This window comes from Stylophora pistillata, chromosome 7 (genome assembly GCF_964205215.1).
Source record: "Stylophora pistillata chromosome 7, jaStyPist1.2, whole genome shotgun sequence".
NCBI classification, from domain to species: domain Eukaryota; kingdom Metazoa; phylum Cnidaria; class Anthozoa; order Scleractinia; family Pocilloporidae; genus Stylophora; species Stylophora pistillata.
In genome coordinates, this window is record NC_142525.1 from 3,265,412 (window position 1) to 3,291,561 (window position 26,150).

The 26,150-nt window shown below is 39.6% G+C and overlaps 2 protein-coding genes, 2 long non-coding RNA genes and 1 pseudogene across 4 annotated transcripts; 2 read left to right on the forward strand and 3 right to left on the reverse strand.

Moving 5' to 3' along the window:
* Window positions 1-949: 949 nt before the first annotated feature.
* Window positions 950-2,381, forward strand: LOC111342973 (uncharacterized). Its single transcript, XR_002696010.2, has 2 exons — window positions 950-1,388; window positions 1,898-2,381. It is a non-coding gene; the product is annotated as an uncharacterized LOC111342973 (long non-coding RNA).
* LOC148726187 (uncharacterized) lies at window positions 2,200-3,671 on the reverse strand. Its single transcript, XR_015989302.1, has 2 exons — window positions 3,594-3,671; window positions 2,200-3,497 (listed from the first exon to the last, which is right to left on the reverse strand). It is a non-coding gene; the product is annotated as an uncharacterized LOC148726187 (long non-coding RNA).
* Window positions 3,672-6,150: 2,479 nt separating this feature from the next.
* On the reverse strand, window positions 6,151-8,973 carry LOC148726188 (52 kDa repressor of the inhibitor of the protein kinase-like; annotated as a pseudogene).
* Window positions 8,974-13,407: 4,434 nt separating this feature from the next.
* On the forward strand, window positions 13,408-16,359 carry LOC148726189 (uncharacterized; the record flags this gene model as incomplete). Its single annotated transcript, XM_088726795.1, has 1 exon — window positions 13,408-16,359. A coding segment is annotated over one exon (978 nt), but the record flags the coding sequence as incomplete, so codon positions are not given.
* LOC111342978 (TWiK family of potassium channels protein 7) lies at window positions 15,021-24,786 on the reverse strand. Its single transcript, XM_022950106.2, has 6 exons — window positions 24,665-24,786; window positions 21,270-22,142; window positions 18,849-19,047; window positions 18,506-18,698; window positions 17,601-17,793; window positions 15,021-16,312 (listed from the first exon to the last, which is right to left on the reverse strand). The coding sequence occupies exons 2-6, from the start codon at window positions 21,564-21,566 to the stop codon at window positions 16,016-16,018; spliced, it is 1,179 nt and encodes a 392-aa protein (XP_022805841.2). The 5' UTR covers window positions 21,567-22,142; window positions 24,665-24,786; the 3' UTR covers window positions 15,021-16,015.
* Window positions 24,787-26,150: the final 1,364 nt, after the last annotated feature.

A 26,150-nucleotide genomic window follows, 5' to 3' on the forward strand; every position in this document is an offset into this window, starting at 1 on the left:
TGATGCTTTCCCCTCACAAAGTAAACAAACGTTTAGCAGAAACAAAGGAAATCAAGCACAAGATTAAATATAGGTCAAGGATAGATATCTTTCTTTTCTTTTTCGTTAAGAAAAACACAAAAAAGAGAAATTGGAATAAAGTCACAGCTGAAAAATGTTTGTTTTGTGATTCTAAAACCATAACACTTTCAAAAATATTTCGAATTTTGGATGAAGTTTTCTCGGAATGCATTATTCGACGCCAGATTCTGTAGAAAAGTGGATTGCATCCCAGGGAAAACACTGAAAGAATTTCTATCATTTTTGCCGGTACGTTCTTCTCACAACTCCCCCACCCACACTGAATAGGAAATCAAAGTTTTGATCCTGTGGTTACCTGACAACTGTGTGACTAAGATTAACGGGAAAAACCCTTTTTTGGCAAGTCATAAACTTCCTCGAAATGTTGCTCTTTCGTTAAGTACAAAATCATTTTTTAATGCTGGTTCGCTCTATGGCCTAAAAAGGGCACGATATGAGTCGAGCGATGAAACCAAATTTGACGAATATAATTCAAATATTTTGACTTCTTGATCTATGGAAGTAAGATTTTTTTTTTTAATTTATTCGGCTAAACGGCGAAAGACACGAAAATTTCTCTGAGATTGTAAACATGTATTTTACTCATGCATGACCTGTAACATGGAAATAACTTGCGTGAGCGATGGATATTTTAGATCGGTGTGCCCACGTAAAATTTGAAATACTAAAATATTATTTCAAGTGACTAGTGTTTGAAACTCTTGAAATCCAAAATTTAAAATTTTCTGTAAATGTATACCTTTCGAAGTTTTTTGTATTATTTTGAATTTAAAGCGTCTTTTTTGGTCACGGTGTACAAGGTCAAGGTTAACAGAGAGCCATACATTATCATTACCACAAAAAGAAATTCCTGCAGGTGGGATGTTAGGAGTGCGGGATTTTACGCAACAGAAGAGAATGAACGTTAATTGGAGCGAATCCCACGTTTAGTCCTCTCCAGAATAAAGGAGTTGACTTCCGGTAAGTTCGAACCGCTTTGGCGGGTGACAAAATGCCTTTTTTAGTAGCCAAGTCAAACCTGGGGGCTTATAAATATCGATAGTTTACGTGGATAGCATTCAAACACTACAAATCATCTGGGTAGCGAGACAGTCAAGAACTTCATCCGGAATCACCGAACATCAAAAGAACAGCGACCACAGGAAAAAAAAAAATGGAAAGTTTCTTGGACCCAAGAGTAGAAGAACTTCTGTCCAAAAAAACAGACACGCAGCGATTGCAAGCGATTGCGTTTTCCATCGCTTGTTTGTGTACCGGACCAACGCCATTTCAACCTCCTGATTATTTTCATATTCCCCGAAACAAAGGTATAAAAAAGTCTTAAAATTGACATCGTTTTAACTTTTACTCTTTACCCTTAGCAACAGGAATTGTGTGGTTTGTCTATGCTCATAGCTAAACAAAGGTTTGCTAAGAAAAATTTTGACAACATTTTTCACAATTATATTCCTGGAATCGAGTCAGAATTTTTTTGGCAAAAAAATTGGAGGGCGAATATTTTTAGTGTAATTAGTTGGAGTGTGTTATTGTCGTTGCCAAAAACATAAAGTTTCTTCCGCCTAATTTAAGGTGTGTGTTTTGAAATTCTACCCAAAACTCACGGGAACTGTTCACTTCGGTGTTAAGTAGCTTACTAACACTATTTTGAGAAATCATGAGCAGTACCAAATTTGGTATGCAGATTGAAGCTAGTTATGTCTCCGGAGACATGTCATGAAGCTCCCGTGTTTCGCATGTGATCTGATAATTTTGAATTCTCGTATCATTTTCCGCTTTATATAAACTCTAAATGTTTAATTTTCGTTTTTTTATCTAGCGGATACACAAGAGGAGAGCGGTGACGGGGAAAGTGATTAAATTAAAGAAAGCAAAAAGTCTGTAAAATCCGATCCTTACATCCGGTTCAGATGTTGCTCAACGACGTGCAGTGGACCGCGTGACCCGTGACTGATGCTTGACAATGATTACGGCGTGACCATTCACATTGCCTCTCCGTGACGGTCATTTCAAATCTTGCTCTGCGAAAAATTGCTTAACGGGTAAAGCGGCAAATGATAAATGTGTAATAATTTATTTCCTTGCTGGAAAATCCTGCTCTGCAAAATATTGCTTAACGGGTAAAGCAGCAAAAAACAATTTGTGCATTTATTCAAATATGTAAAAAGGTACAAATAATAATCATGTATAAATGTAAAAAGCTAGGAAAATATGTTTTTTTTTGGGGATGGGAATGCCACCTCTGTCAAACTAGACTCGAACAGACTACAAATAAAATAACAAATGAAATATCTGAAAATTCATCCGTTTTTGAAATCGATCGCGATCTTGGCACTCTTTTATCAGAGAAGCATTACATACTTGTGTATACAAAAAACCTGAACTCCCTTTTAGTGTCATCAGTGGATTGGATCATTAATAGTCGACCCGTCCGGCCTCGCTCGCGCCATCCCATAAAACACTATGGTGAAAACTGACGTGGTGACGGCCGGACGGGTTGATATGAGCCGGTCCAGAAAAGCCGTCCGGCACTACTGCCCTTGGGCCGCTTCGTTGGTCGAGCCAGACGGAAAAATATTTGGCTCTCGGTCATGAGGTGCGGACAGAGCGCATGACTTCGAGCCAAATATTTTCCCGTCCGGCCCTACTTAGTCTGGCACATACACAGTATGTGCACATATGCGCACGTATGTGCCCACGAACGTGCGTGCGTACATGTGTATGTACGTGGTTAGCGCTAACGTGCGTGCATACGTACGTGCATGCATGCGTACGTACGTGCGTGCATACCAACGTGCGTTCGTGTGTGCGTGCGTGTTAACTTGCGCGCATGCGTGGGTACGTGCCTACGTGTGTGCGTACTCCACCCATTTTTACACGTCTCCGTCCGATTCTGGGCGTCTTCGCTTGTCGTTGAGCGACTTCTTTCTTGTGTGGTGCTTCAGATGCCTCCGTCCTACTTTGAGCGCCTCTGTCCTATTTCGGGTGGGCTTGCCCCATTTGGACTCTTCCCTCCGATTTCGTCCTTCTTGAAAGCTTTGTCCAATTTTGGGTGGTGAGGTCCGGTTTCACGTCTTTTATGTTTTGACAGCAGCAGCCTAATTTCCAGTTATAACTAACCACACTCTCGAAACTAGCAACTTCTTAATTAACCTTATTGTGTTTTACTAGGAAGGAACACAACGCTGAAAAGTGTGATAACATCAAACTTAAACGAAATGAACAAACTCAACGAAGGTGAGAAACAGTGTTTTACAAATACGTCATTTCAAATTGTCGCGTTCCCGATGCCGCCGACACGTGGTGTTGTGCACCGGAGTTCGCCAGTATAACCACACTGTTGCACTTTAGACAAGTAGCAGCATCAAACTCTTTATTCACTTAAGCTGGCAGTCTTTGTACAGCACAGTCGGTAAAAACTATAGAACGGATACTTGAAGGTTGGATATGGAGAACACCGAAAGACTACGAAACTAGAAATGATAAAAATGAGGAATATTACAAGCGTAACTTACATCGGATCTTGACTCCGGGGTAGAGAACTCCTAAACTCCGTTCGGCTCCGAAATGGTTTCGATACAATGACTCCTCGCAAATGAACTACTTCCTAATAGAAGGCGAATTTAGTTCTTACACTTTGACATAGGGGAAATAGAAATGAACAGTACTTTGTGTAGCCAGCTTCGAGCGGATATTCGCTAGTCACGGAATAGAAATCAAACAAAGCGCGCTAACGAATTTAATAGAAAGTCATGGAAAGTTCCTTAGTGTCTTTGTGCTAAAAACGGAAGAGTTACATAACTAAAAAAGATTACAGTTCGTATCCGTAAACGGGACACAAATTGAAGGGTTCGCTACTCGCAGGAACATAATTACCGTCTCCTTTTATTTGGATGCCACACTAGTATCTAATATCGATTCATCTTATCCAAGAAAGGAATATATGTCACGCTCGATCTCGGAGGCAAGAGATTGAAAAAACAGACTCGCAAGATTCTACCGTAGGATATTTAACCTTGTAAACTTTGAATACTCATGTACTTCTGCAAAATGTAACCAGGGGCGTAGCCAGGAGTTTTCAAAGGAGGGGGGGGGGGGGGTCACAGAGGCTACTCCCCAGATTGTCATGTCGACCTCCACGCCGTGCATGTTTTACTTAATGTTACAGTTTTGGGATGAGCAGTGAGAGTATAGTGGGCAGGACAAGCCTACAAAGTAGCTTCTAGCCAGCACTTAAGTTCCACGAAAAAACTCTATTCTATTCTCACTGCTTTACTGTCAAAATATCTTTTAGTATAACAACAAAGTTGAAATGGTAAATCGGCCACCGTAATGATTACAAAAGCTGACGTTTCGAGCGTTAGCCCTTCGTCGGAGCGAATAGAGGAATTGTGGGTTGTGTGTGCTTTTAAAGGCAGAAAATGGAGCTACGTTATTGGTGGGTGCATGGCAACGAGAAAAACATGAATAAATTAGTGGAATGAAAAGCGTTCATTGATCCCTGTGGGATTTAGACTGCCGGTTTGAAAGATGAGCTTTAGTTCAAGATTTTTACGGCTTTCCGTGCCACCTAAGTGCAAGGAAAGACCGCAGATTGCCATATGTTGCTTAGAATGATTAGGTAAATTAAAATGTCTAGCGACTGGTTTCGATGTGTCCTTGTCATTCCTTTCCACGTCTCGAAGGTGTTCTCGGAATCGGTCACCTAGTCTTCTGCCTGTTTCGCCGATGTATATCTTTTTGCAATAAGTGCAAGTTATGCAATAGATTACATTAACGGAGGTGCACGTATCGAAGAACTGGCACATTGACTCTGATTTGTGGTGAAAATCAGAGTCATTACTACATAAACGACGAAGTCTTAGAAACTGAGAAAAAGGAATGGAATTCTTAACGTGAGATGGATGAGAAGACGAATATAACAAGTAATTATGCGAGTCTGTAGGTTTGTAATACACACTAGTGCATAAACCGTTACCTTCAATTGAAACTTTGACGTCTAAAAAGGATAAAGAGTTGTCAGAAATTTCCCAAGTATATTTCAGAGCCGGGTGAAAAGAATTGACTGCAGTTATGAATTGAGTGAGCTCCTCTCTGGTAGAGGAGGTAGCGCCGATACAGTCGTCGATGTAGCGACCGTAGAGTTCCGGTTTGGACCCGTTGTATTGGCTGAAAAATTGATGTTCGACAAAACCTACAAAAAGATTCGCATAGCTAGGTCCCATTTTGGTGCCCATGGCTACACCACTGGTTTGTTTGAAGAAGTTGTTTCCGAATGAAAAACAATTGAGTGTGAGCACTAGTTCGGCTAAGCGTAGTAGTGTTTCAGATTTAGGTTCCTTAACAGTACGTTGATCAAAAAAATGTTTAAGGGCCAGACTAGTCTTTTCAGACTAATGAGCAACCAGGCACTTTTAAATGCGCTCGTGCACGATGCAAAACGTGTCCTTTCATTCACAACACTGATAAAATATCGGGACCTAAACGATCCATTAAGATCACCGATCACTTCACGTGCACCTCCGCTAATGTAATGTATTGCATAACTTGCACTTATTGCAAAAAGATATACATCGGCGAAACAGGCAGAAGACTAGGTGACCGATTCCGAGAACGCCTTCGAGACGTGGAAAGGAATGACAAGGACACATCGAAACCAGTCGCTAGACATTTTAATTTACCTAATCATTCTAAGCAACATATGGCAATCTGCGGTCTTTCCTTGCACTTAGGTGGCACGGAAAGCCGTAAAAATCTTGAACTAAAGCTCATCTTTCAAACCGGCAGTCTAAATCCCACAGGGATCAATGAACGCTTTTCATTCCACTAATTTATTCATGTTTTTCTCGTTGCCATGCACCCACCAATAACGTAGCTCCATTTTCTGCCTTTAAAAGCACACACAACCCACAATTCCTCTATTCGCTCCGACGAAGGGCTAACGCTCGAAACGTCAGCTTTTGTAATCATTACGGTGGCCAATTTACCATTTCAATTTTGTTGATATATCCAAATTATTTCGTTACTCCCACCGACGCAGCCCCAAACAGTTTCTTTCGAAACTATCAGCCTTTATTCTTTTAGTATAAGGCGGTGTGGATGACGAGTAGAAAAAATGTTGATAATCTCATCAATGTCAATCGCTCTGCCATAGTGGATGTTCATCATCGCCAGACCTGACTGTCTCTCTGTAGTCATTGTACTTCTTAAGTACGTCTTCAGGCGTTTTAAAGTGCTAAATGACCTTTCGTACTCCGCGGAAGTAACAGGTAAAGTGCAAAGAATGCGAAGAAGGACGTTAATATTAGGAAAGAAAATAGGGTCGCATTCTCTAAACTAATGTGGCTGAGGCATTATCTGGAAGACTCGATTTGTCAGCCACTTTTGACCATTTATGACGCCAACAGACAAGCTCAACGTCAACGACATCGGGTGATACCAAATCATCTCGATAAAACTGAATTGCTGCATCAATTGTGGTGTCACTTGAACTGACCAATACTTCAGGTACCAAACACATCAGGTTGTAGACATTCATCTGAATTTCACTGAAGTACGTGTCCATTTGGACTATAAGGTGGTCCATCAGTGGAAGGCACGGTGAACATTGAAAGTACTGAACAGGTGTGGCAGCTGGAGCGTTATCATGATGCCGCTGTCTGTTGGCAATTCTTGGAAGTGCGGGCTCAACATCGACGTCTTTGCCTAGTTCAACGCTTGCTTCGTACCACCGATTGAAGTGAACCTCGATCTGCTCTCTGAAAGCTTTCAGATCTGATTTCACAGAGCTAACTTGGGTGTAAACCATATAACTGTCACTGTCGCGTTTCTGCAGTTATATGCTTAGTGGTTTCAGAACAGACAAACACTTCATAACTGTGATCATCGTTACTATGAACTGGAACTGAGTTACGGCTGCCAGAAAACCGTTCGCTTTTGTGCGCGTTTCCTGGTCTCATTTCCAGGATCCGTACTCGTCAAGGTAAACACGCTCATTTGCCATTACTTCTAATTTCTTGAAAATTGCTCTGAAAAGGCTGTTAAATACCTCGAATGCCTCGTGCCTCTCCACTCAGCGGGTGCGACAAAGACTAATTAGGGTGGTCCGGCGTGTGTTAGAGCATATGTTGTTGATAACCGCCGCTAACAGCTCGTGCCTTTTCGGTGAGAACTTGAAAAAAGAACATATTTCATTAAGTGTTCCTATCATGTTTCTTATCATTGGAATATCACAGGAACGGTACAATAGTAAGATTCAGGCAGTGTACATTACAGTGCGTATAGACTGCTTTGGGGCTCCTTTGTCTGTTAATGCTTGCGTACCTCTTGCAGCCGAGGACATACTAGATGCTCCATCATATCCTTGTCCTCTGCAATTTTTCACATCTAATGACCAGGTTTGGAGCGCCTCGAGGACGTTGTGGCCACAGCTTCACCTGTCGTCCGTGCCAAACTTACAAATCCAAGAAATTATTCAGGTATACTATAAGTTTCATCGACAAATCGATTTGATATGCAAAGCTGTTCAGTATTCGAAACGTTAGTTGTTTCATCGGCGAGAATCGTGAAGAAAGGTGCATACTCTGGAATTTCACTAATAACTTAGTTCCTCAAATACTCCATCGTTATCTCTATTATGTCATTCTGAATAGTAGCAGACGTATAAATAGCATTTCTTGCGCACTCGCGTAAGTGTTTCGCAATAATCTCATTTCCTCCTCCTGCACGGAAGTCAAGAAGTGCAAAAAAATTTCCTCGATTCTTGCTATTGTTATCCGTACTAGATTCCATATGACCACGAAGTGCAATATTTTGTTTTCCCCAAAATATTACACTTAGCTTGATACAATGCTTCTTAGGAGAGGGTCTGAATGGGGGTACTTCGTTGACACTAAACACTTATTTTTTCGGCTACATAACATTAAACAGTTAATTTTTAGCCATTTTAACACTAACATTATAAAATTCACTGTAACATTATTTTTTTGCCCATAAACAGACAAATCATGGCTAAAAGGGGAAATATCTATGTTGGGCCTATGTTTATTGTATCAAAGAGGTTTTTTGGCCAATTTCCAACAATTAGAGATTATTTCAAGACTTCCGAAGTGTGAGGAAGATATCCGAAAGCTGCCGGAGATTTCCGAAGGCTGCCGAACATATCCGAACATCGCCGAAGATGTCCAATGACTGCCGAGGATGTCCACTGAGACTGCCAAAGATGTCCACAGACTTATGACCGACGATATCTGAAGACTATACCGGAAATTTGGCTTGTATAACTCATAACAGTTTTATTCTTAAAGCGCTTTTTTAGCGAGGATACACTAACCGTGACCACTTAGAGAGAATATATCAATAACAAATCAGATTACGATATTCAAATCAAACAGCCAATGGGATAGAACATCGAAATAAACAGTAAAATTAAGTAAACGTACGGATTGTCATCCGTTGTATGAATACGTCAATATGATTGGTTAGCTTTGTGAGATGGTCCCATTTGGGGTATCTGCACTGTAAACAAAAAGAGATAAAGTTAACATAAATAAATGTTTAAATTTGACTAGCAATGAATGCAATAACAGAATATGTCTTTTACCAATAATATCGGCTACAGTACTCACAATGTATAAAAGTCAACAAAAATGACAGACATGTCACTGCATCCTGGCTAGAAACATTTAAATATATTCCATACCTGAATAGTCCTGATTTTCCTGATAGTCCCAGATGTTTCTAGAGATTAAGGCGGAAATGAGCGCGGATGGCGCGACCAAATCTGCTGAACGTTATATCTATATCATTGTCCGCATCGCTCTCCGAGTCGGCGTCGAATTCATCCTCTTGCTCGGGGAGGTCTGTCACGTCACCAACTGCGACAACTCCGAGCATGCAAAGGTCATTCTCTGTAACTTCGTCTATAGCTCGTGGAATATTTGTATCCTAGTCGACTCGTTCTTCATTGCCTGTCCCTGGATTGTCTTGAACATTCTCTTGGAATGTTACTCTAGTACACGATGACGCACTGGAATATACAGCTGACGGCAGGGCTCTCGCTTTGTCCTTTGTTGTTTCGCTTCTTACCGTCCTTTGCGTAACAGATCAATGCCTGTCAACCAATTCCTTCATGGCTGCCTCAATGTTGGGATCAACGTTACCAGCTGGAGGAGATTTCATCAAATCTACATCCCGTAACTCCGTACTGGATTTAGGCACCGATTAACAATAAGAATTCTCATGTGTGAACTACTTCGCACCCCACCTCGTTGTACTCTTTAAAGATTCCTTTGAAATTGTTCCAAAGTCTTTAGCACACTGAAGAGAATTGAAAGTCTCGGTTTTTGAAGTGGGCGACTGCATAAAGGTTCTTCACCTGAGTTGTTAGCAACATACGCAGGTCAATGTCACTAAGATACTCCTCGTTTACATTCTTAACGTTATCTCGTAGCTGTTCCATACCCCGTTCCAGAAGCACCAATAGGGACTTTAAGATTGTGGACTACGGTTGGCTATGGTGGGTGATTACCGTCATAATTCAGTTTTTGATTTTCTGACATATTATTACATTTTGCATAGTAATGAATTTTTTGTCTGTTTGAATTTTATGTTGGTTTCATCAATTTTCTGACAGAACTCAATTTTTCGTCTAATCAAATTTTCGGATAACCTAAATTTTCTGTTGATTGGAATTTTCGGTCCGTGTCAGGTTTCGGGGAACTTTTCGAATTTTCCGACTATCTACTGCGAGGATCGTGCATCATATGTAGTTTAGAATACTTCACATCTCCGATTCGTTTCTGGTGAATTTTCTGCCAGTAGTTCTAATTTTTCGGACGCATTCAATTTTCTGCTACAACTTTTTCTCCAGTTGGCCTGTTGACTACGAGAAACCAGATCGAGGTAATGTTATTGTTGATCCAAGATGGCGGATAGAGTGATGGCGCTTTCTCAAGAAGAGCTGCAATCGTTCAGATACTTGCGAGAGCTTTTACTTAATATTATTCGGGAAATTGAAGGAGGAGGGCTTGACCCAAATATAGTTGGACGCCTTTCACTTTAGGCTGGATTGGCTGCATGGTTTAATAGCTCGTCTTGTTCTAGCCTGCGAACAGGCTCCCGGCTTGGAGGAGCACAACGGCGCGAAGCAGGGGTAAGGGAACCTGCACGCGTCTTGCTAAATCGCGTTTACCTCCCACAAGAACCGCGCAGAGAACTTATCTTGTTAACTGTCAAATGTCAACCAATCAGCGCGCGCCGTAAGTCAAAATCCAAAACAGAAAACAAACAAACGAATAGGCTCCCGGCGAGCAAGCGCCATGTCTCACGGAGGCATTTTGAACAGCAACTGTTTAATAATGACACTTTGAGTTTTTTTCATCTGCAGTCCCCGTGATTGCAAGTATTGGCGTCCCTTAAAAAGATAAAACGAATAAATTCAACGTAATAAAAGTAAAGAATGACTACAGCGTCTTGGTCAGGAAATCGAGTAATGCAATCGAAAGACTCCAAAAATAAGTAAACAGGTACGACAACACAGACTTAAGCTTATCGGTGAATGACCATAGAACTTGACTCTCCTTGTTTACAAAAGGATCTGATCTGCGACAATTTCCCAAACGCCTCACGGAAAGCAACATTTGCACCGAGTTTTGCCTCACACCTGTTAACAATCATTGAACAAGTGAGTAACAATCTAGTTAGAAGTAAACCCAATAGGATTCGTCAGAAACATAATACCTTTTTCCAGTCCACATCTCAACAGCATGGGACTCATCCACTACAACTGCGGCCAATTTTCCGTCAAGAGAAGAGCAGTTATCCTTCTAAATGTCGAGGAATCGTTTCTCCATAACTGTCTCAGCCGAACCGAAGATTAGCTGAAATTTTGCGGCACGCACCTCGTCTTCCGAGATATCCTCTGTGGAAGCCGCCGGGATACCCATACTTCCGGCCTTGGCAATTTGGTCTTCAGTGATGCTTTTCAAAGGACAAATAATCAACACAGTTTGCCGCTCTTCTCCTTCAATAATAATAATAATAGTGATAATAATAATATTAATAATAATAATAATTATAATAATAATTATAATAATAATAATAATTATAATAATAATAATAATTATAATAATAATAATAATTATAATAATAATTATAATAATTATAATAATTATAATAATAATAATAATAATAATTATAATAATAATAATAATAAAAGATTTATACCGCGCCAGTATCCTACTGTTCAAAGGCGCCTACAAAAAACTCTAACATTAACACTTAAGACAGCTAATATTAATTATAAAAGGCTTTTCTAAAAAGAAAAGTTTTTAATCTACTTTTGAAAACAGACACAGACTGTGCATTTCTAATTTCACTTGGCAAAGCATTCCATAATGATGGTGCTGCTACAGAGAAGGATCTTGCGCCATATGTTTTCAAGTTATAGGATGAATCACAAATGAATCACAAATGTACGACGGTGCCAAGTTGTTAAGTGCCTTTTAGGTTATAAGTAAAATCTTAAAAATAATGCGTTGATTAACAGGAAGCCAATGAAGATTGAAAAGAACAGGCGTAATGTGATCATGCTTTTTTGTAAGTGTGACGAGGCGCGCCGCGGCATTCTGGACGTGTTGTAGCTTTTTTATAGTGTAGGCTGGTAGGCCATACAAAAGAGAATTACAGTAATCCAGCTTCGAAGATACAAACATATGAACCAGCAATTCAGTAGTGGTCGCTGAAAGATATCTCCTGATATAGCTAATATTTCGCAAATGATAAAATGAAGATTTGCAAATGTCAGTAATATGATCGTTAAAGCAAAAATGGCTATCAAACATAGTGCCGATATTCCTCGCCTTTTGCACGGAATGGATAGTCTCACCAGCAACTGAAATCTCGTGAAGGAGTGGTCTTGGAAGATGTTTAGCGGAGATCACCAATAATTCAGTTTTGTCTTTTTTTAATTTAAGGCGATTAACCATCATCCAATGATTGATTTCATTCACACAGCTCTCGATGCTAGAAACCGCTAGATCCCTATCACCCAGTACGGTTGGTTGGAAAGACAAGTAAAGCTGTGAGTCGTCAGCATAAAAGTGATAGCTCAGGTTAAATTTCTCTACGATATCTGAAAGCGGTGAAGTATAAAGCAAATACAAAATGGGTCCCAAGACAGATTCTTGTGGCACTCCACATTTAAGGTCATGTTTCGTAAAAGTACCACCATCGACGGAGACATATTGCGTGCGATTCGATAAATAAGATTGCAACCATAATAGAGGCTTTCCAGCTATGCCAAACCGTACACGTAAACGAGAGAAGAGGATGGTATGATCTTCAATCGACGCAGCAACAGCAAAGAGTTGGAAAGTAAGACTTTTGCCGTATCCTGTCGGAAGAACCGCGAGCACATCATCTTTCTTAAGTAAATAGTCCACAGCATTACGCTGTTCGGGCTTCAATTGCAGCATAAACTTCAAATTATTTGATAAATGGTCGCAAGCCTCGCGAAGAACAGCATCCCTTTTTTCCGCCATTTTAATTTTTTGTCTCTACCGGAACCGTAAACTAAGATACGTCATGAAAAATTAAATTCAACCAATCAGCGCTTTGCGTCCAAATTTTGGACGCAGACATTCGATATTCTGAGACTTGCGTGCAGGCTCCCCTTCCTGTGTCCCCACGTCTGATTGAACGGAGAGCCTGTTCGCAGGCTAGTCTTGTTCATTTGAATGGTATCGATGAACAAATTGTTAACCTAATTGGGGGTGCACGGGATTGCGTTATTGGAGGTCAAGATATTTTTGATGTTTCATCACTTGCTACTGCCTTTAGTGGGCAAGTGGACGTCCAAGATATTCAATTCCCAGAGATCAGCTTGATTTTCTGATCGGTAGATGTTTTACTGTTGTCGATATCGCAACTTTGCTAGGTATCAGTGTTCGGACTGTTGAAAGACGCTTGGTCGAGTTTGGGTTGAGTGTGAGATTAACATACTCCAACACAGACAGCGAAGAACTCGACCAGCTCATTCAAAACATCCTGACTATATTACCTCGATATGGTTTCTCGTACTCACCAGGCCAACTGGAGAAAAAGTTGTAGCAGAAAATTGAATGTGTCCGAAAATTAGAACTACTAGCAGAAAATTCACCAGAAACGAATCGGAGATGTGAAGTATAATAAATCTTCTGCCGCTGGTACACTTGTGACAATAGCAAACGTGTCATCCACGTACCTTCTGTAAAATTCAGGGAGCTTGTTGTCTTTATCTATTAACGCATCTATTAATTAATCTATCTATTGTCTTTATCTATTAACGCATTTCTCTGTTCCATCGAAGAGAAACTAGATAAAGACAACAAGCTCCCTGAATTTTACAGAAGGTACGTGGATGACACGTTTGCTATTGTCACAAGTGTACCAGCGGCAGAAGATTTATTATCAACGCTAAATAACTGCCATCCGTCCATACACTTCACCATGGAGCTAGCATCTGGAAACAAGTTACCTTTTGTCGGTATGGAAGTGCTCAAGAAAGGCTTTAAACTAGAAACTAGTGTTTATCGGAAACCAACAAACACAGGCCTATTGCTTCATCACCAGAGCCACGTCGATAAAAGGTACAAGAAATCACTACTTAAGACCATGTTGAATCGTGCATTCCGCCTGTCGTCCACATGGGAGTCCTTCAAATCTGAATGTGATCATCTAAAGATGATGTTTAGAAACCTCAAGTATCCCGACCACCTCATCAATTCCACCATCTCTCACTTTGTCACCTCAGTTAGGTCGGAAAACCCTGGAGTGCAAGCTCAATTATCCGTCAACGAAAATGCTGTTCACCGAGTGGTTTTGCCTTTTAAAGATCAAAAGTCAGCTGACGCAGTGAAAAGGCAATTATCAGATCTAAGCAACAAAATCGATCACACCCTTCATCCCGTGTTCAAGAGTCGCAAAATCTGTGAAGATCTCAGAGTACGTGAGCCTAAACCTCCTATGGTTAGCCAACAACGCGTTGTATATAATTATAAATGTGATCTGTGTGATGCAGAGTACGTCGGGTACACCAGCCGGCATTTACATCAACGTATTAATGAGCACCGTAATTCGGCCATCGGCAAACATCTAAAGAACGACCACGGCCTACAAACCATCGGCGACCTGACCAAGCATTTCAACGTACTTAAAAAGTGCACCGGGAAACTGGACTGTTTAGTTCATGAAATGCTTTTCATAAAGAAGATGAAGCCCTCTTTGAACAAACAATCGGATTCCATACGCGCGAAACTATTTATTTAATAGTTTACATTTATGAACTCAAAACGCGCAATTATTTATTTAAATATTTTAAATATTTTAAACTTTTTACGTTTGCCACCTTCGTACGGTATAAATTAACAATTCATTTTTATTCTCTTCTCACTTGAGAATGATGACATGGAGTCATCGAAACGTTGTGTGTTTTTCTCGCTAGTGTTTATTCTTAAATGTTTAACATAGTTATCATTTTTTTTCTTCTGAGAAATTGAGGTAACTGTTTTGACACGAACAGGTAACAAAGGCTCTTGAAAATACCTCCAGCAACGAAGTGTAAGTAAGTATTTTAATAGACTGCAGCGGGCCGTTTTTTCTCCGGCTTATTCCATCGTGTGGGTTAGGAGAAATATAGGACAGAAAATAAAGCGAGTTGCGTGCGCCTAATTTCTTTTCTCTGATTTGTTTAGACCGCAGGAGGGTAAAATCCGAGAAAGACTGGGAATGGTTGGAAAGCTAGAATGGCTGGTAATTCTGGGTGATATTTTTGATTGATCATAGATCACGGGGCATATGAGTTACAACACTGATTCAACAGAAAGCGACGCGTAAATGTATATAAAGCGCATGGAAAATTTCCACTTCGAGAAGTTTATTCGAAGTAGTTAGCAAAGACACAATGGCGGAAAGACCTGCTTTTAATCAGTTTACCGCTGTACATATTTTTTGTTCTCTCTTAAGATTCCCTCTCAATCAGATATTGAGGAAAAAAAAAGCTCACGAAAATCCTACCATTACATAATTATTTATTAGTTGCACACGCACTCTGTGAACAAAATAAACAAAACATTTTTACGGCAATGAATGCCCTTTTAAAATGGATACAAAAATAAATTTAGATAATTGTGTTTCTTTTCAAGAATACCAGGCTGGCTGGGGGTAATCAATGTACATTAACCATACCAAAAAAGCAAATAGGGATAGCTAGTCTTACGAGGGTACTTAGCCAGTTTAATTGCCAAAGTATGACAGCTTTGCATAATTGGACGGCATATTTTTTTTTTTTTTTTAATGCCGAGTGGCGATAGATTTTGGCTCTCGAATTTGCGTTGAAATTTCATCATCGTAAACTTTTTCTTGCTTTTGCAAAAATCAGTGGAAAGAGATATGTCCATTTCCACGAATTTACGAAAATAGCCTTTTATATAAGGCGGGAAGCTGGAAAAGCACAACTTTTCTATGATTTTCTTCCACAATAAACGACAGTGCCGAAGGAGAAGAGATCGTCGGTAAATCTCAAGTCGCTGACAGAGACAGTCCATGTGAGTGTAACCCACGTGGGACTGAAACGTGCACACGTGGGCACGTGCGCACATGGCTATATGCATCTCACGTACACACAGAAAGCTTAACAATTCGGAACAAAACTATTTTAAACTTAATTTAAGGTCTTTTCTAGTAGTTACAGGGAAGTCTTATTGCCAGAATACTGGTAAATAAACATTCCCAGATTAGCCCTGTAGAGGGGAAAACTATCAAAGAGTAAATTCAGAAAATTCAATAGCCACATCTACTTGCGTTAGGAGTTAGTTCTAGACTCAAAGAGGTTCACATACCAAAATTAACATTGAATTCTTGCGGTATACAGTTTTTCTTTGAAAAAAAAAAAGATGTTTTAGGGACTATTTTCTGTGCTCCCGTAAGTTTTTCCACCATTTGAGTCCTGTGTGGTGATTGCGCTGTCATCTCCAGACCCTCTCCTTCCTTTTTTCCCGTTGCCATTACCATTCTCCTCGTCCCCGACCCCCACGGCCGAGCCAACGAAGGAAGAATCAGACAACTCTGTGTCTTTAAGTTTCTCAATAAACGAGGCTTTCTGCATTTGATGGTGAATGTTAGATGCGATCATACTAAGCGTGATTGATAGGACTGACAGCCCGAGGAATACGAGAAAAATATTCACGAAGACGAGCTGAGAAAAGAAGATGAGAGAAATTAAAAAAAAAAAAAAAAAAAAAAGTCTTTTTATAGGATTACACAATTACTGGTGAACCAGTAGTTTCCATTGTGGTCCTTGCAAACAAATGAAACAAATGAAACAAATGAAACAAATGGTCTAAATTGAACATAACATCATTAAGAACATCATTAAGAACCCCAACCGGCCGGAGGCAAACCAGTTGGCTATTTACAAGCGTGGCCAAGGATCTGAACTCGGGGCTACCGTGAAACAGATCCAGTGGTCAAGGTGGGACTCAAACCGGGGAGCGGCGGATTACGAGTCCGACACTCTAACCACTCGGCCACACTGCCTCCTTGATTATTATTATTGTTAAGGATTGCAAAGAACGCTTTTAGATTGTGTGTCAACAATCCAAACCCACGTTATCACAACGTCCGGATGCTAAAATCACCGGTATTGCGTAGGTCTGTAACAGTCGCAAAACAAACTCTTAAAATGTGAGTATTTTCGCCGCTATATATTCCAAGTAAACGGTGAAATTAATCTTATTGGAGGTATGCATTCATTGCCACGAAAAGATTTTCCTGTTTAGTAACAGTTTTCGAAATTTGTCACTCATAGTTAAATACATTAATTCCGAACTTCTATCTGATAATAATTCTGACGTAACGCTTTTTTATCAACAGGCACAACCGCTGATCATTTCATTTTCCTGCAGAGCAGGCGCAGTTTAGGAGTGCGAGTGAAACGTAATTTCCTAGTGAAAATTAGAGCCGCCACTTTTTATTTTTACGGTTTCAAAAGAGCTGGGGAGAGAAAGAAATTTGTATCAAGGTGATGAACGACGATCAAAAGGAAAGAGGGGGGAGGGGGTAAGGCAATGAAATTACTTCTCGCTTTCCCGACCCCCTCTCCCTACCCCCCTCTCTAACTGCCAAATAGACGATCGCGAACTTGTAACGATAACTTGCCCTAATAAGACTGCACTGCAGACTAATTACTTCCGCAGGGATCAACGAACGCTTTTCATTCCACTAATTTATTCTTGTTTTTCTCGTTGCCATGTTCCCACCAATGACGTAGCTCCATTTTCTGTCTTTAAAAACACACAACTCACAATTCCTCTATTCGCTCCGACGAATGGCTAACGCTCGAAACGTCAGCTTTTGTAATCGTTACTGTGGCCAATTTACCATTTCAACTTTGTTGATATATCCAAATTATTTAATTACTTCCTTGCTTGCTTTCTTTGTTTCATGGCCGCATAAGTAGAAGTGAATAAGAATGTGCAATATACCTGCTCTTTTTGTGGCACAACGTCTCCAAACCCAATGGTAAGATACGTTATGTATTGAAAATAAAGAGATGTGCCAAAATCCCATCCCTCTATCCAACAAAACAGTCCAGCCATGAGAGTTGTGAAGAACAAAAGGATTAACAGGCCCATCCACAATGGAGCATCCACTTGACCATCATCGCCGTCTTGGACGCTGAAAGAAAAATGACAAAGGGTTGACTTTGGGTTGTATGCTAAGAATCGCAACTTGAAGGGAGCAATTATTGTCATTAAAAACAGAGGTAAACATAATGATAATAATGATGACGATGATGATGATGATGATGATGATGATGATGATGATGATGATGCAATCTCTAAATTAATTGGCTGTAATGTGCTTTTCAACACTATGCACGGGACTTCGCCAGACTGCATTGAACAATCTATAAATTTTTAATGGAAACTTTGCAGGCGCCCTTCCCAATTTAGGGTTTTGTTTGGAAACGAGGCTAACCAGTATAGGAAAGATGCAGGAGACGGGACGTACGGTTTATCTTCTTTCCAAGAAAATTAAAACGTCTAACTATCAAATTCCCTATAGCTATTTTAAGACCCTGATTGGTACGGTCTGGGGCTTGAACCCTCAACCTCGTTCCCGTGTGCGGCACTCCGGCTCTTTACAACATGAGCTAACCAGGTGTACAACAATGAGTTAACTGAGAAGTCAACGCGGGAAATCGTTAGCGCAGAACAGACGATAGACATGGTGTTGTATTTGATTGGCCGGTTGGGCGATACGAATTCTCTTAATCGTTTTTTTTTAGCATCACGAAGTGACAGAAAAAGAAAAATCGCATGATCCCTATCATTTCTGACACTCGATTGTCCTTCACCCCAAACATGATCGCGTGCAATTTACTTACGTTCGTTCGTATTCGTACGACTTGTGAACTTTCCGATACCATTTCAGAAGCCATGCGCACGCATCATTTATGTAGTCACCCAGTATTTTACCAACGATAGCGAGTAATGCTAAGGTAAGCGGTATTCCTAGTAAAGCGTAAATGACACAAATGACGCGGCCAGCCACAGTTACTGGGGACAAGTTTCCATAACCTAGAAGACATGAGTAGTGTTGAATTCAATACGTTTGCATAAAATATCTCAAAATACATGTATATTCATGGCATCCTTTGATCTAATGGGCAGCCAAATTAACTTAAAAAAATTAAAACCTGCTTTATAATGCTAATACATATTACTCACCAATCGTAGTTGTTACGGTCATACAGAAAAATACTGAATTGTAGATGTTCCATTCCTTTTTGGCCGCATCCATGCGTTGGCTGGTTATTCGAGAAAGAACATCGTCAAATTTTCCTAAATCCTTAGAAGTGAGATTTTGCACTAGACCAGGCACATTTATTCCACTGGGTAGCGACAAGTTCTGTCTTATTTCAGAGTTCTGTCAAGGCAAAAAGAACAGTACACGGTAAAATATTGTTTACGATACGTTCTTGTAAGGATGTGCGTTCAGCCTTATTGAGGACCAGTCATTATTTATTACGGGGGAGGGGAGGTCGGAGGAACTTTTGGGGAACACATGTTTTTCGTTGGGGGACGTAAGGGAGAACAGTCGTCGCCAACAGAGCATGAAAGGGGTACTACGAGGGGGGGGGGGTGTCATAAAAACATTACAGAGCCTAATGAGGAGGTCAAATCCAAAATCCCCCACCCCCCTGGGGGATAAGTGAAGACTGGCCTCTTATGACCAGATTTCCATCAGTTCAAAACAGAAAGCCAGTGCGGTGCTCCGCCGCCATAATACCACTTTTATATGGGTGTTTCGTCAATCAAACCTCAATTTCCCACCTAAGCAGCCCCATTTCACGCTTGTAAAATAGCTATGATAAACCGTGTGCTTTCAGTGGTGGAATGGTCATAAAACTATCGTTTATTGTAACGATTAACCCATTGATAATTTATGTTAGCAATAGACCCCACTCTCCATCAGTTACCTGGCCTAGTAACGCAGGATGTTGGTTAAACGCTAAAAAATTTGTTAGTCACTCGCCCAAGGCTCGTGATTTAGACTTTTCCGTGCTTGGACAAGACTCCCCGCGAGGGTTATTACGCCTTTTAATCGATAGAGGGTGTGTTTTATGGCTTAAATTTCTCTACTAGACTTTAAGACGGAATTGTTCTCCATGTACGATCTCGCTCTTGCGTAAACACGCCGCAGAAAAGGGAAATCGAGGATAAGAATTCTTAAAAAGCATAATATCCTTTACATAAAAGCCGTCGTTTCAATTAACAACAAGTTGAGGTGGAAATATGGAAATAATTTTCAATTCCCACTGTCCCTTTGTTTGAAAGCATTATTACGAGAACTCCTGGATTTCTGCTATAGAAATCTACACAAAAGGCTATACCCATTGAGGTGATCCCACAAATAATTGATTTTCAAATCAGAAATGAGTCCTAAAGGCACTAAGCTCGAGAGATGAATAAAGGAGTTTTCTTTATAGAGTTGCCGAACATCACTCGATTTTTTTTCCATGCTATGGAGGCATCTTCGCAGTATTTTCGACGATTATCGGTCGCTCGTCAAACGGGTTTTTTTAATTTAGAATGTTAAATATTGATGAATCTCTTCGTTCAAGCGCATAATCCAAATGGAAGAGAAAGTCTGTGAGTTTAAACTGATCGAGCAGACGAGGCATGTGAGAGATTTAAGTCACAGAGTTTGGGCATAGCCAGCGAGGAACGCCTTTCTCACTAGACTTCAAGAAAAATTGATAGAAAAAATAATACGAGCGTTTTCGATCAGTGTTACACTTTTGTTATTACGTCTTCCGAACCGAACGTTTACATACAAGGAGAGTAAATAAGAAATTTATCTGAGATGGCGCGCGAATGATAAAAAAAAAAGAAAAAACGCACGAGAAAAAAGCATCACATGCCTGCAGGGCCTAATTTGTATATTACAGTCTATTTTAAAGTTATGAAATTTGCGCACAAGCGGCAAAGATTTCTTCCGAACCCGATGGGAAATTGATTATCAAAATAGCGTTAATGGTTAGAATTTGCATACTTTGAAAAACCCTGGGATTTCTTTGTCATTGGGTTTGACATCGAGTTATGAATTTTAAAGTTAGGCCCTATTTTCAAGAAATTGGAGGTTTGCCAACTCAACTTTTCGTGTATTCGATCGCTTTAAATAGAGTTCTCTCGCTACGAAATATTGAAAGAGAAGAGTGTTCTACTTGATCACACTATAACGGAAGATGCTTCATCAATAATATATAAATTATGCTTTCTTCTAATGGAATTTCACGTTGAAAAAAGTTCAACTTGATGCGAACTTTCTATGCTTTTAAACGTTATCATAAACTGTAGTAAATAAATTATCCCACCAAAGTTTGATAACGTTCCAAAACATTCGTTATTTCGCTAGAGAGAAAATATATTGTGTTATGAGTTTTTGTTCAGAATTATTTGTATTAAATTATACATAACCAAGAAATTGCGAACATTAAAAATTGTGTCTAAGCCGTGGTATAGTGTCCTAGAGATTTAGAAGTCTCCGAAACGAAACTTGGCTTCGTCAAGCGCTTCAAAATTGCGCCCAAATCCGCCCGTGTTAGTTGGGCGGCATAATTGATCGCGTATTGTACTCTAACTTACCTTCAAAACATTGAAAATTTCCACCAATTCTTGGGAAGTATTTACGACAACTTTAGGTTGCCGCTCTAGAGCCATAAATAAAAGTCCTCCTAAAGTCAGGTAAGCGGCGTTCAAGAGAATCATGAACAGTGGAAAAGCGGCGCCTTTCTTCTGAATTTTCTTTTGGATCCATTTCACGCATTTCAGTGATCCCTTGATTTTAGTTTTATCAATGCTTGGGAGATTCATATTTGGCAGCATTTTCTTTCGATCTCCCTCCGAATCGTCCTCTTTGTCTTTTCCTTTGAAAAGCGGCATCTTCAACTGTGAATTCCGTGTGGGATTTGACGATAAAATACTTAGTGTGTTTTCGGCGTCCAGACGCTAAAATTACGTTAAGTAACACACAGTTCGACGAGCAGACTGTATATAGTAAACACGCGCTGTTCTTAGAACATCAAAACCACTATTAATTTTTCTGTTCCCGGGAAGTTCTGCTTCTTTCCTCTGAGAATTATCCGTGTTTTTAAGACACTTGGTTCGATCAAATCGACGTCACATGGTTGCAAGGAATAAAAAAATTTCACACTAGATAGTCGTTCGAGATTTGAAAATCATTGGAGCGAAGCTAAAAACCACAGCCCACCAGATTGTTAAAAACGCATTGGACCAAATAAAGTATTCAAAATTCTGCAGTCCTCAATCATGCTTAAACAATTACCCGGCGCCTAGCCTCTCAAGTAAGAGTTATAGTTCCTTGAAGAGAAATCCAATCAGCTGGAAAATCTTTTGGCACTTGTATTTCTAGACACTTCGCTTTCCGACTCCATTGGAACTTTTTGAAAACAAACTTCACTCTTCGGCTTTCTGTCCTTCAAGCCTACGCATGGATTCCTGCAAAGAAAAGAATAATTGCATGCGAACTGCATTTATTATGCAATGTAAACAAAAACAGTGTACAGTGTAATAACATCATGTTCCAGTCTTTAAGAAACATTTTGTTTTGTTCAGTTTAGATCGTTAAAAATTGAGCCCATACAAGGTAGAATAAACACAAACGTGAGTATTGCACCGTTCAGGAGTTGAAACAAGATCGAGAAAATTAATTTTTTTTTCAAGACCGACTGTATATTTAGAAGTAATGTGCGTATGTGAACATACTAGAAAGTGATTGTCAGTTAATTGGCACTTCATAAGTTCCATTTATTCACTTTCTTCTGTACACGAAAAAAAAAACTAACTGAAAAGTGTTTACTTGACACAACAGATATTATGGAAAGCCGTGGAGTTGTGACAAAAAATATATTTACCAGTAACGACAATGGAGACAAAGTTGCATTTTGGTGTAACATAATTGTGTACTTTGGGACCAGCCCGTACGGCCTAAAATCTTATTAAAAGATTGAAATTGAACGAAATGTTAAGTGCTTTGATCTAGTAAAATTGCACGTTGGCCTATATATACGGTTTAAATCGGTTGCCATATGCAAGCGTAATATCTTATTTTAAGTAACTTGTGTGCTTGGGTATAAAGAAGTTTAAAAATCAACGATTTACTAAAGAAACGAAGGTACTTCATAAGTCTGGATAAACTTGACAAGTATGTTTCTGCCACCAAAAATATTTCTTTCAATAGTTTGGTGTTCGGGTCCTTTCCAAAAATTTTGCTATCTACACTCAAAAGATTAACTGTGCTTTTAACTAAATTAATAAATGGAGCACGTAGACACACAAGTCGAGAGCAAACTGTGACAGATATCAGAGCTTTGTTTGCGGTTACTTACACAATTAAACGAGCTACATTTTTGGCTCTGACGAAGGGCTAACGCTCATAACGTCAGCTTTTAAACTCTTTACGGTAGCCAATTTTCATTATCAACTCAGTTGATAAAACCAAAATTATGTTTTTGGGGGATTTGCCTTTACCAGAGATCGTTTTCAACAGCAAAAAGCTCTTTTTCCATGTCAGAAAACATCATTTCCGAGCATAGACGACAGGCGGAATCAAAGAAAAAGTAATGTTCCTCAAATTTCGTTTCCAAATATTGCAGGTTGATCAGCCCCTAGCTACTAAAAGGTTTTTTTGCTTAGAGCTATATTCAAATTAATATTTTTGGTTTTGCCTGACTTCACTGTGTGATTGGTCCAGAAAATTCGCGCCACCTTCTAGACCAATCAGATTCAATTCCATATCGTGTTTTCCCGCGCTTTAATAAGTTTGTTTCTTTCCCATCGACTACTTAGCACATTGGCTCTTCGATATTTTCCTTTTCTCAGACTGTGACTACTTTAATTTTGGTTCTACAACACTCAATTTTTAGTTACTGATAGGGCTTGCATACAAAACTGACTCACTACCTTGATACGTTTTATATGTTTCTCTTGTTAAAAACATTTAATAGTCTTATTTGCATGAAACTGTTGGCCATTTTATCAGCGCGAGGTTTATTTCTGTGAGTTTTTTTTCTAATAACAGAGGTTATCCCTTATTTTAAGGATGTTATGCCTCAGGTTATTTATCACACGGTTATACGTGCCGCCACCATCTCGCATAGAGCACATGTGTGTTGTCAATTTCCAAGATTAAGAAAACACTAAAAAATGAGAATATTAGCACGTAATTACGTTTCGGTCATAGTAATGGACCGCTTTCAGAAATGGCTGCCGTATAAATATTCTTTTGTTTAAATTTAAATTAGCCCTACTGGCCTCGCTTGAGATAATGTATTCTTTTGAATTTTGTACTGGAAAACGAGGCCAGAAGGGCTAAATTGAAATTTAAACAAAAGAATATTAATCCGGCAGCCATTTATGAAAGTGATCTATTGAAGTAAGTTTAAGAAAGAAATACTACAAATCTTTTAGCATCAAGGCAGCGATACATTAAAGAAGAAGTTATTGCGATCCAAGACTCTTTGATATCCTGCGATCAGCGGGTTTGTTCAAGCTATATCTTTCCCCTAGTGTCCCAGCACAAGTAACTAGCTGCAGCTCACATGCCCCAACATGAAACGTAACGCGAAATTTAAAAGCTAAAAAAAGTAACACGTTATTTATAATTCAAGAAACTTTGAATTCAGACATCTCAGAGTTGCATCTTGCGCAAGTTCCTCTGGAAGTATTTGGTCAACTTGCGTAAAATCTCTAAATACTGAAGACCTCTTTCAATTCAATTCATTTACAACCAAAATGTGAAAATTAAAACTACAAAGTCGTAAACAAACAATACTGCACAACCGCCCTCGGTTAGCCCATGTTTTCAAGCGCCGGACCGCCGTGCAGCGTGCAGTGAGTCTAACCTTGTTATTGTTTTAGTAATACAGGCTGCCATTGAAAACAGCTTTAAAGCTGAACTAGGCTAGCTTGTCAAAATGTCGCAAATAATAAAATAAATAAAAAAATGTTAATTTTCTTACAATTTTAGACAATGTGGTGATGTTCCTCTTCAACTAAGAGTTTCGTCCGTCATTGATTTGTAATAATACTCTCTGTGGAAACTAAAATGTTAAAAAAAAAAATCACGAAAAAATTAACATCGGCAAGTAGGACGATATCATATTGAAACTTAGATAACCGATATGCACTTAAGGTTTTCCATTCAGTCTCGTTCGTTTCCGCGTGGCTTATCAATCACTGTGACCAATCGGAAGACAGGTTGGGGGCCACGTGTGGGGACCGCCTAAAGCCAGATCAATGCAGCCACATGATGGGCTCTTAACAAGCACAGCTGTACCTTCTTTTGCCCCGAGGTCGCAGTTCTAGCAGCTATTTATTCATAAAAAATGGTTTTAGTTATTTATTGTGGTGAATGTACTGGTAACGAAGTGTTTTCGTTTGTCTGACGACGTAATCACTTGAAATATAGATGGTAACTTCATTCATCTACTGTTAGTTTTGTTTAGGCGATGCGGTCGACTGTGTACCCTGGAAGCACTGACGCAATTTCGGTTGTCTTAATAGCCTGAGGGACACAAGCAGTGTTTGGGGGAGGGTTCAGGAATTCTTGTGGGGGGGGGGGGGGGAAGGAGGAAACTTTGACTCAGAAAACACGCAATTTTTTATCAACAAAAGAGCCTGAATAAACTAAGAGAGGGTAAGTAAAACAGTGTAGAGGGCCCAGACCCCCCCTGGACCATTTCCCTGGGTCCACTAGTACCATCAATAAACGATTTCGCGATGGCTTGAGTCGAGTTTTCTTCAAAAGCGGAGATGGAGACATAAAAAAATTTTTCCTTAACAAATCCTCTTTGAACAAAAAAGACTTGTCACTTTTTCAACGTGTAGACTAATACCTATTCACGCCAATACTGAAACATGCCTTAAAGCTGTTTTGTTAAGTACCGCCGGTTTAAATTTTTTTTCTTCATATAAGCTGCCTCATGCAGTAAAACCGATGTTTGTAGACTTCAAATTTAACACATTGAAAATAAAAGTTAGTGACTACTTGAAACTTATGAAAAATTCCGTTTCATCAGTTCTCTGTTTTCATTCAGCTAAGTCCGGTTTACCTAAACATGTTTTGCTAATATGCTTGGCGTGTCATCAATAAAAGTATTTTTCGGAGACGAGATTTATTGGCTAACGTCTACGACTACGCAAGAAAACTGATACCAGAACGGTAAAGGGTTTATCGAAAATTAAATTGTATTTCGGAAGGTATTCTTTTCATTGAAATGATTAGTGTTTTTGACAAGTATTCATCACCAATGTATACAGCGAAGAGAACTTTTTATCTCATGGTAATTTCACTCGCCAGCGCAAACCGTTAATTGAAATGGTGACTCTGATGTCAAACTTTTTTTTCAATCTTGAAGAGAATTAAACGAGTCGGTCCCAGTTTTTCTTTCGCTGTAGAAAGTGATTGGTAAGGCGTTGAATCATTTTAACGCTCTGTAGTGCCAA

Bases quoted from the DNA above. Each gene is read 5' to 3' on its own strand.
- LOC111342978 (XM_022950106.2), bottom strand. From the start codon at position 21,566: ATGCCGCTTTTCAAAGGAAAAGACAAAGAGGACGATTCGGAGGGAGAT. The intron at 18,699-18,848 runs GTGAGTAATATG...CATGTCTTCTAG, and splicing joins GACCGTAACAACTACGATTG to GTTATGGAAACTTGTCCCCA. The intron at 17,794-18,505 runs GTAAGTAAATTG...TTTTTCTTTCAG, and splicing joins TCGTACGAATACGAACGAAC to CGTCCAAGACGGCGATGATG.